The sequence below is a fragment of the Haplochromis burtoni genome, unplaced genomic scaffold (genome assembly GCF_018398535.1).
Source record: "Haplochromis burtoni strain Fernald_Lab_line unplaced genomic scaffold, NCSU_Asbu1 Contig_176, whole genome shotgun sequence".
Lineage (NCBI taxonomy): Eukaryota > Metazoa > Chordata > Actinopteri > Cichliformes > Cichlidae > Haplochromis > Haplochromis burtoni.
In genome coordinates, this window is record NW_024582537.1 from 849,330 (window position 1) to 859,774 (window position 10,445).

General features: G+C 40.7%; 1 protein-coding gene across 3 annotated transcripts in view; it reads left to right on the forward strand.

Moving 5' to 3' along the window:
• The window catches only part of slc8a3 (solute carrier family 8 member 3), a 140,376-nt gene that overhangs the window by 116,766 nt on the left and 13,165 nt on the right, over positions 1 to 10,445 (forward strand). For 2 of the 3 annotated variants that reach the window (XM_005934004.3, XM_042225609.1), the window contains 4 exons: positions 4,013 to 4,030; positions 7,288 to 7,412; positions 7,828 to 7,927; positions 9,624 to 9,893. In XM_005934004.3, coding sequence (XP_005934066.1) covers positions 4,013 to 4,030; positions 7,288 to 7,412; positions 7,828 to 7,927; positions 9,624 to 9,893 — 513 coding nt within the window. The remainder of the gene's footprint in view (positions 1 to 4,012; positions 4,031 to 7,287; positions 7,413 to 7,827; positions 7,928 to 9,623; positions 9,894 to 10,445) is intronic. The other variant, XM_005934005.3, reaches the window with a different exon arrangement.

Genomic DNA, 10,445 nt, shown 5'->3' on the forward strand with positions numbered 1-10,445 from the left:
CATCAGAGAACTCATGCATCACTCATCCTAGCTCTGTTAGTACCTTTATCCATCCTTTCAATCCCCGCAAACATCCATCTGTCCTCCTGTCCATTAGTTCATTTGCTGAGATTCCCATTTTTTCTTTCATATTCCTTAGATTAGTTGTCCTTGTTTTGGCTGTGGCCTATGTATTCTTTCCTCCACTCCTTCTCCTTTTTTCAACCTCACATCTTTGGTTGCTCTGTAAATTCTTGCCCTCCCATTTCTGCCAATCCCTCCATTAAACTACTCACTAAATTATTCTTCTTCCTTGCATCCAACAGATTGTTCATCTTTGATCCCATCTTTTTTTCCATCCACCCACTCCTTTCATTCCACTCAATAATCCCTCTTTCTTTTTTTTTATCATATCTACTACTCCCTTCATCTGTCTATCCGCATGTAGCAGTTCCTGCCAGTGTTCATCCATCCATCTCTTCAGATTCTATCCTTTAATACCCCTTGCTTCCTCAATTTCTTTCTCCATCCTTGCTTCCACTGCTACTCTCCTTTTTCCACCAATCGCTCATTTCTATTCTTTTGTTATTGCCTCATAAATCTATTTAGCCATCTCCCATACTTTGCTTGTGCACGCACAAAATTCTCCTTCATTTTGTATCTCTTTCCCCAATCCATACGTACGTACATCCACTCCTTCATGTATTCACATACAACACTCCCAGCACAGCCACTTTGTCCTTGGCAACCAGAGTAGCCCCAGTAAGTCAAATGATGATTCTTCCGTAATGAGCTAAAGAGAGAAAAGGCGCCCCATTAGTGTCGTATTGATGCCGGTCTCAGAGTCCAGATGTGTGCAACATCAAGAGGAGGACTCACTATTTTGTAGCCGGACAGATCTGATGAGGCAGAGCACACAAAAGAGCATGCTGATGATGGCAATTAAACAGAGACACAGATATCCTAGCCCTCCACTTACACATTCACTGTCTACACACACACACAAGCACACTCCTCCACCTCTACAATTACATCTCTTAGGTTAATCTTCCCTATCGCAGTTGTATTCCTGGCAAAATGACAGCACTCTGGCCTGTGAGTGCAGTCAGTACTGCCAGCCCACTGCCTTTAAAACACTCCTGTTTATGTGTCTGATAATAGATTTGTGAGCTTGTTTTTGGCATGACTGTGGGTGCACACGCTGATGGTTGCGCTGAAAACGGCTCAGAAATTATCCACCGAAAGTGAAAAATGATACAGAATAGAGGCTTCCTACACATGTTGACATTCTGGGCATTTTTGTTCTTAAAGTAATTGAGCATTTGCACAAATAAACAGCATTTTTTTTTTTTTTTTTGCATCAGAGTCCAGTATTTTGTCAATCTGTCTAAACCCCCCGAGCTCTTACTTCATGGGGGTTTCATGGCCTAAGAACATGCATGTCACTATAGCCTTTCATTCACTGGAGGCCCTAGTTATGACTACATGCACATAGTTCATTTTATATATTTTTATAAACAACTAATAAAAAGAGACCAACTAGCAATGATCTCTGTGTGCATGTTAGACAAAAATGAGCAGTGGCCCTTGCAATCAAAACATGGCTGTTCTGGATTAATAAAACATAAATTTATGTCATGAAAATTGGAACATTTAGATGCAGCTAACTTCCTCGTACCATTCCACATTATCAACATCATTATGAACAAAATAATGAGCAAAAACACTTCTTTCCTACCTGGAAATATTTATTTATTTATTATGGAGTCTTTATCTTACAATATAAAACACCTTGAGGCATCTATTGTTGTCATTTGGCAGCGCTATATAAATAAATTAGAAGTAAATTGAATTGAATTTTTGTTCACCAAAGACAACATTTGTACTTTATAGATATCATTCTGGTGTTCAGAACAGTTATTGATGAATTAATACATGCTAGAGATTTTAAGAAACCCACTTTAACAATGTGTAGTTGTTCTAGTGTATTTTCTGCACCTGAATGTGTGAATGCTAGACGCTCCCTTCTCAGTTTTTTTTAAATGTCATCCTATTATTACTTAGTGTGGTGTGGTCTCTCCACCACATTTGGCTTGAGATCAACACAGCTCGGCGACCACTAATGATAATGAAGCAAGTCACCCATAGCAATTAATGCACTTAGCTTCTAATCATGATTAACTGTGGACTGTATTTGATTTCGGGAGTTGATAAGGTGCCTCTGAACACAAACAGGTCAATTAGTATCATGTCTCAGTGAAAAAGGTTTCAGTAAGCAGCCGGTCCATTCATGTTGGATGTAGACAGCTTAGTTTCTTCCTGCGTGTCGTCCTATTCCTTTTTTAAAGTCATGTGAAATCTTTGGTTTGTAAATTTAAGGAGAATTTGACCGTGAAGATGTCAAAAGGTAGAGCTGTCACTGTGAACCTCTAGAGGCTGAAAGCCATAGGGACGCTTTTCTCCTCGCTTTTCATTCACTAATGGCAAAATTTGTGATGCATTTATCTTTCTTGCCAAATTACTTTACAAACCCCCAGTTTTTTTCTTTATGATTTCATCTTTGTTATGGTTTAAACTTTCCCGAGGGCATCTGAGTGTGTCAGTGATCCGCAGCTACGGCATGCAGATAAACAACCAGGCAAAGTCAAATCAAAACGTGGGGAAAGGGGAGTGATGTTTTGGAGCAGCTGTGAGAGACATTTTCATCATCGTGTTACAGAATACCACATCTGACTAAGAATATTTCAGCAAGTGCACAAGTGCCTGCTTGCTTATTCTAGGTGAACATATACTGCAGAAGTGTATTTTTTTTTTTTTTTTTTTATCACAGCCTCCTCGTCCTGTGACATTTTTTGATCGGCCCAAAAAGAGATTTAAATACAGATATTTGCTCATAGTTTCAAGTATGTTATTACGAAAATACCCAATAACAATGTGGGCAGTTGAGTATAATGGGCTCCATGTTTTGGATTATGATTAGCTTGTTCACAAAGGTGAAATTTTAGCAGCTGAAAAACCACCTAGTGTTCTCAGCAGTGCGTGGTGACCACAAACAACTAGGTAGAAATTAATGATTGCTGATACTGATGCACACATGTGTATTACAAGACAATTATTTATCATTGCTGAGGGGCCAAGCACCAATTAATGCAGGTTTAAACTGAAAATGACTAAAATGACTAAAATCTTTAAATTCAGAGAATTTTCATGAACTGCTAGTGTTTAGTTTTGAATCTCTGCAGAATTTAAAAGCAGCGTGCAGGCTTTCGTGACACACTCCTTAAAACACTCATTGGGTTTTTAGGCTGGCTGGCAGCTATTCACGACAGGTTGATGCAGGTTTTGTTGTTGTTGTTTCACGGCCCACACCCCCTAACCGAAGCTGCCAAATAAATTCTTGTCATCCTCCCCTCCACCATATTGACAGTAGTGAATCTAGCTTTTACATAATACAGTATTTATAGAAGTGTTACATTTCACGAGTTGCAGATGCCCACAGCAAATGCACTTTTGCAATTGATGCATATATTAATTTGTTTCAGGGGTTAGTATTTACCGTACTATTTCTGTTTATTAAAGGGCTTGTAGAGGAGGAGAGGTCATTAGTAGTTTAGGAGATGAGCGTTCTTGTTAAATATGTGTTCATGTGAAACTGTCATCTCTTTACTCTCAGTTATCTGACCAAAGCTGAGAGTAAAAAACATGAAAAAAAGGCGGGGAAGGAAAACTTTCAACAGCTTTGTTGATTTCTAACAGTTTCCCCCCTAATGAACATAATAAATGCTTGTAAAAAGCTACAAAGTGCCGTAATCCTTCCTCCTCATCAGCCAATCGAACGTTCGGTTGCACCTCGGGGTCAGTACAAAGTAATTCTCCGAGGCCATCACATTTCTCTCCTTCTTATTAACCATTTTTCTTTCTTGTTTGTTTCTTTGTTGCATTTCCATTGCTCATTGCATTTTCTGTTTTCTCCATGCCTTCCTCCCTCCCCTCTTCCTCCTCCTCCTCCTCCCTCTCTCCTCTCCATCAACAGCCCTGTTGTTAGCGGATGGTAAGTTGTCCATTCCTTCTCTATAAGAATCTCCACTAACATCACCTCTTGTGCGTGCTGTGGTCTTAACATGAGGCCTTAATGATCTGAAATCCAAATCACAACAATTTTTTGTCACCATCAAAGATGTTGAGTCTGAACTGATACTTGAGAGGTTTGGTATAAATAAACTGCATGCCCACGCTCGTGTCCTCTTCTCTTGTCATTGTTACAAACAATACATGGCTCCTTTGAAGCGCTCTTCTTCACTTAATGATGGTTTTGCATGCTAATCAGAGGATTATTAATCACAAATCCATAAATTATGTTCTCTAGTCAAGAGCAAGGTACAAACAGTTGATAACAATCAAGATAAAAACCTACAGTCCTGAAATTAGAAATTTAATTACCTCTTTGTGGTTCTGTTATTATTATATTTCCCATCCTTGTCAAGCAAATTGTGTCATGTAGAGGTGCAGCACTGTGCAAAAGGAATGCTGTCAGGAGTTGAGGGTACACACTGTCTTGGATGTGTAATTGATTTAGCTTAAAAGTGTGTGTGTGTGTGTGTGTGTGTGTGTGTGTGTGTGTGTGTGTGTGTGTGTGTGTGTATGTGTGTGGTGTGTGTGTGTGTGTGTGCGCGCGCGCAGGCAGGCACTCATGCACTGGTATATTATGCATGCCCGCGTGTGTGCACTTGCAAACGTGCCCTCCTATCAAGGGGACTTGCCTGTGATCGTTAATGGTAATGTTAATATTTAATGGTAAGCATGTTGTCAGCAAAGAGCAGCAGGGCTAACTCTGAAGTCGTATAAAAGATGACAGGGTCTCTGCACCAGGTGGCTCAGTGGGGGTGTCATACGCAGAGTAGGATGAGAGGCCTCTGGATGCACAAGAGCTCCTTCCTGATAGAGCTGAACAGCACAGGACTGATGTTATGGGGCTTGATGGAATGTACTTAGGAGCTCAGTAAAGCATTGCTGCTTCTTTGCAAAGCAAAGGCACGCAGGCACACACGGACTGGAAGCAAATTCATCAGAGCTTCCACATTACAGTTGAAGGGGACCTGTCATGCTCGTTTCCATCTCCATGTTTATTGCTCTTTCAGCTTTACTTGCAAAACTTTTCATTTATCTTATACTGGGACCTGGTGGAGCCCCTCAGTTTATCCTCTGCTTCAGTCAAGCTCTCTTAGCTGCTGATTCTTTAAACCAACTGTCCCTCAAAAACTGGAAAGTGAAGTCATGTGAAGGTTTTTAAAAAACTCCATGCACTCCTGTGAAAAACAATTAAGTACATCCCCATGATTGATTATAACTCAGAACCACCTTTAGCATCAGTAACTGCAAGTAATGGTTTCTGGCATAACTTTATGAGTCGCTCATGTTGTGAAGGAATTTTGACCCATTCTTCTTTACAAGATTCCTTCAGTTCATTGAGGTTTCCCAGCATTCATTTAGGTGCAGCTCTATTAAGGTCTCACTACAGCACTTCAGCCAGATTTAGGTCTGGACTGGGCCCTTGCAGCATCTTGATTCATTTCTTTTTGAGCCATTCTGTTTGTGCTTGGGATCTTTGTCCTGTTGCATGACCTACTTTCAGCCCAGCTTTAGCTGTCAGACAGACTGCCTCATATCTGACTCTGGAATACCTCAGTATACAGAGGAGTTCATGGTTGATTCAGGTTGATTCAGTAACTGTAAGGTGTTCAGGAGCTGCGGCTGAAAGGCAAGCCCAAACACTCACCCAACCACCACCATGCCTTAGTAGGAGGTGTTTGTGCTGATAAGCTGTGTTTGGTTTTCATCATCCAAATATCTCCACATTGGTTTTGTCATACGCAGCTTTGCAATCCTAAGCTGTCCTGCCATGGTCTTCTTTGGAGGTGTCCTCCTTCCAAATAAGCCATACTTGTTCAGCCTTTTTCTGATTGTAGTTTCATGAACTAAGTGAGACTTGTAGAATCTGTATTCTACTGTATTAAGCATATCCACTATCACTGTCATCACACAGAGACAGGAGTAGAAAAACAATGTGTCAGATAAAGTTTCGTTTTTAGCTTTTATCTCTCAATTACTTGCACTTCTGTGGAATTTCAGCCATGTTTGTAGCATCCACCAGTGGAACAGTGTGTGGATAACAGAAAATACAGCAAGGAATAAGAATAGATACTTCTAAAAGCGTCCTACTGGACTTTGTTGTTAGAGCGCTGTAGCTTGAGCTGTCAAATCCTTAAAAGTTCATTATTCCTCCTAAGGTTGATAAAATAATTCTAACTTAAGACTCACTCATTTTCGTGAACTTTCTCCGATATCAAGCTGTCTTCGTCGGTGTATGGATCTACTCTGTTGTCATTGAGATGAATCTGCTGACCTTTTCCCAACTGTAAAAATCATATCAGCCACTGAATTTGCAGACCAACAACATCCATCTCACTGACAACTGAACAAGCTCTACTCTGCCATGTAAAGATCATGTAATATCATTTAAAGCCAGTATGTGGACACTGAGCAGGGAATGCCCTTTCTCACCTCTCATATCATGTAGCTACATGCAGAGTTATACTGTATTAGGTTTATTATGCTGAGCTTTTGAGACTTGTGTCTCTGAAATACAAGAAATACTGAGTGCTAAAGCCTGGAATACACCAAATACGTCTATACGTCAAATACGGCTCAACATTTGGCAATAAAACCCTTTCTGATTCTGATTCTGATTATAAAGCAGTCAGCTTAAGTGAGACTGAAAGCTCACCAAAAGCTACAATGTTTTTGGAGATGGAGGAATTTACAGTAAATACCTATAAGACTAACAAGAAAGCATGACAGATTTCCTGATGAAGTGCTGACTTATAGTATGAAATTTGCTGTAAAGTCCAGCACATGTGGATAAAAACAGAATCATTGAAAGCAAAATGGAAAATGTTTACACCCAATATTTGCCTGGGTTGAGTTTTTGCTGTGATCGATAAAGAATGCGTTTGTCTAACCTTTAAACAACTAAGTTGGCTCACCACCAAATGCAGTGCAGAGAGACTTTTAATGCTTTGCCACAATGACTGTTTTAGTTTGACACAGAAGTAACTTGAACACCGCACATAAAAAGTGTTTTCTGAGCATAATATGAAAGTTCTAAATAAAGCAACCTTCTGATCTTTTGTTTGTGCGCTCCAAAGTGCAACACCACACGATGCCCAGCTGTGCGTCTGCTTGTTCTGATTGTCATCTTTCTCACTTTGATTCCTTTGTCTTTTGCTCCCTCCTGCACCGTCTGCTCAGATGTACCAGACAGGAAGCTGACTTCTGACGAGGAGGAAGCCAAGCGCATCGCGGAGATGGGGAAGCCGGTGCTGGGAGAACACTCCAAGCTAGAAGTCATTATTGAGGAATCGTATGAATTTAAGGTGGGAAAGGTTACTCTTCAAACAAGGTGAAGATAGCTTTGCGTACATGGTTGTTGTAGTTAGACAGAGATCATAATAACTAATCCAGCTGCGACCTTGCATAAAAGAACAGCTACATATTTCTAATTTCAGCTTCTCTTCCGAGGCTTCCCATCCCACATAGATTTATTTCTGGAGGTGATTTGCTTTTAATGCATCCTCTGCCCTCCAAATATACCCTCCATGTTTGTTTCTGGTGTGTGTGTGTTTTTTATCATGCTTTAAACGGGTTTTTGTCATCAGGGATTGGAAAGCACTGCCATCGTGTGGTGAAGCTCGAGTATTTTTCTTCAGGAGGCTCCATGGATGCAGAGTAAAAACTCTGGGGCTAAATAATGGATGGATTTGATTTGTGTTTTGGTGTCGTGTCATGCAGAGCACAGTGGATAAGCTTATCAAGAAGACCAACCTGGCTCTGGTGGTGGGAACAAACTCCTGGAGAGAGCAGTTCATGGAGGCCATTACAGTCAGTGCAGGTAATGTAATCCGCTCTTAGTGGGCTGTAAAACCCAAACTTTACTTCAGTATGAGATGTTATATGTGACTATGTATGACAATAAAGGCAAAAGGTATACAAAGCCAAGCCATTTATCTTTTATGCGTTTTTCTGTGTAATTATTTAACATAAAGAAAGAGTCTAATCAGGCGAAGACTCTGGCAGCACTGTTTGCTTTGCCGCAGTCTTCAGTCTAAAAATATAGACGCCACTATTCGTTTGCAAAAACTCATATCGGTGAAAGCAAAGCTCTTGAATAATGTCTTGTACATAACACATACCTCATCTATCACGTCAAGCCACAACAGTGAGCGCCATGAAGGCCTTGGTTTGTCACTTTGCTGCTGAAATATTAAATCCTGCAATGCTCTTTATTTTTTCATGATCCACCACTGGCTGAAAAATGCATGCAGTTCACGTAGTCTGACACTTTGAGTCCTGACAGTGTCCCTGCCTTTCTGCTAAGTTGCCTTTGAGGCGCTGGGACACAGAGAGTACCCTGTTCCTTCACCTGAGGAGGGATCCACGGACATTTTCAGCTGCTGAGATGAAACTTTTATCCGAATGCGCTCGTAAGGAGCATTCTCTGGCCACTTGGCCATCCTGCAAATCAAAAGGGCTGCGTTCATCCCTTGAAAATCCCTCTTATGTTACCCCAGAGTTTCTGCAAGGGCAGCTGATTTACAGTACTATGTGCACTGCTTTTTTAATATGCTAGAGTTTACATCCATGTCACTGTTAACTGGGTAACACTTCCGACACGCTCACTAAACAAGAGAAAACATCAAATCTAATTGCCCAAAACACAGTGTGATTGAAACATGTCATTCAAACCAGAACGTAATTACATTTCGAGTGTAAATCTGAAACCTTGTTAAAACCTGCCCAGAATTACTTCGTAGTTTGGTTTAGGGAGAGTTCATGAGAGTTTTCTAATATCTAATGTAGTTTTGAAATTTTTTTAACGTTATTGTTGCAATAGGTTTTTGTTTTAATCTGTAATCATCAGTTCTCATCCATCCTTCTGAAATTTGTTCCCTTCCCACCAGTTTTCTGCACTACCTGTGTTAGTAGTCTGCATTTGCTTGACCTCCGTTATCACTCTGGAATATTAAAATTTGGATTTGTATTTGCTCCTGTTGTCCTTTCGTCCTTTTCAGCTTCAGCAGGTTGTCTTTATGTCTAAGTGTCCAAATGTATTAAGTTTCTTCCATGTGATTAGTTATGTAAACAACTGTGCAGACAGACAGACAAACAGATAGATGGTTCTCTCTGTCTCACACTGAGAAATAAGTTGAGATGTCATTTTAAGTAAATGTTGTTCTCTTCTTTCCCCTCTGTCATCCCTTATCTGCTTACTTTATGGATCCTTTATCTCACCCCTTTTTTCCAACTCTTGGTTCTTTATCCTCTTCGCTCTCTCAACTTTCTGCTTCATCATCTGTCATCCTTCTTTCTGTGTCATACTCCCCTTTGCTTCTTCATCTTCTGTCTCTCTCTTCTTCATTGCTCCCTGTCTCCTCACTTAATATTTACCTCTCCTGCTTCACGGCTGTCTCTTTATCCTTGTCCATATGCTGCTATTTTTCCATCCTCTCCTCTTCCCTCCGCTCCTTCCTGTCATCCTATTTTCCCCCTCTGTCTCCCCCCCGCTCGGCCCCACTTCTGCCCAGGAGATGAGGACGAGGATGACACAGGGGAAGAAAGGCTTCCTTCCTGTTTTGACTACGTCATGCACTTCCTGACCGTCTTCTGGAAGGTCCTGTTTGCTTGTGTTCCTCCCACGGACTACATGAATGGCTGGGCGTGTTTCACCATCTCTATCATTATAATCGGCCTGCTCACGGCCGTCATCGGCGACCTGGCATCTCACTTCGGCTGCACTATTGGCCTAAAGGACTCAGTTACTGCTGTGGTTTTTGTGGCACTCGGCACCTCAGTCCCAGGTAAGATAAGATAAGATAACCTTTATTAGTCCCACACGTGGGAAATTTGTTTTGTCACAGCAGGTGAGTTCAAGAGTAGCAGAAGGAACTGTTTTTGAAAAGCACGTGTAATTTTCAATACACAAATTTTTATTACATACAAATCTGGGCTCTGAAATTGTGTTCATTATTTGTTATGTCGCTTGATGGATATGTGGTTCATATTTTTGTTATGAAAATTGTGACTTCATGGGCTCCAACAGTAAACATGCTTTGTCATCAAGATTGCTGATCTTATTTACTCCAAAATGACATTTTCCACCCTGACAGGAACAATATGTCACCAAAAACTCTGACTGCATCAGCATTTTCTGCTATTAAAGGTCCTATATGTGGCACTAATAATATATATATTTATTTTAGGGGTGCAACGATACTCGTATCGATATTGAACCGTTCGATACAGTGCTTTCGGTTCAGTACGCATATGTATCGAACAATACAAAATTTGTAATTTATTTTATCAACTTTCCTTCTGACGATGCTGTCTGTGTTGAGCGCTCAGTGAATCTG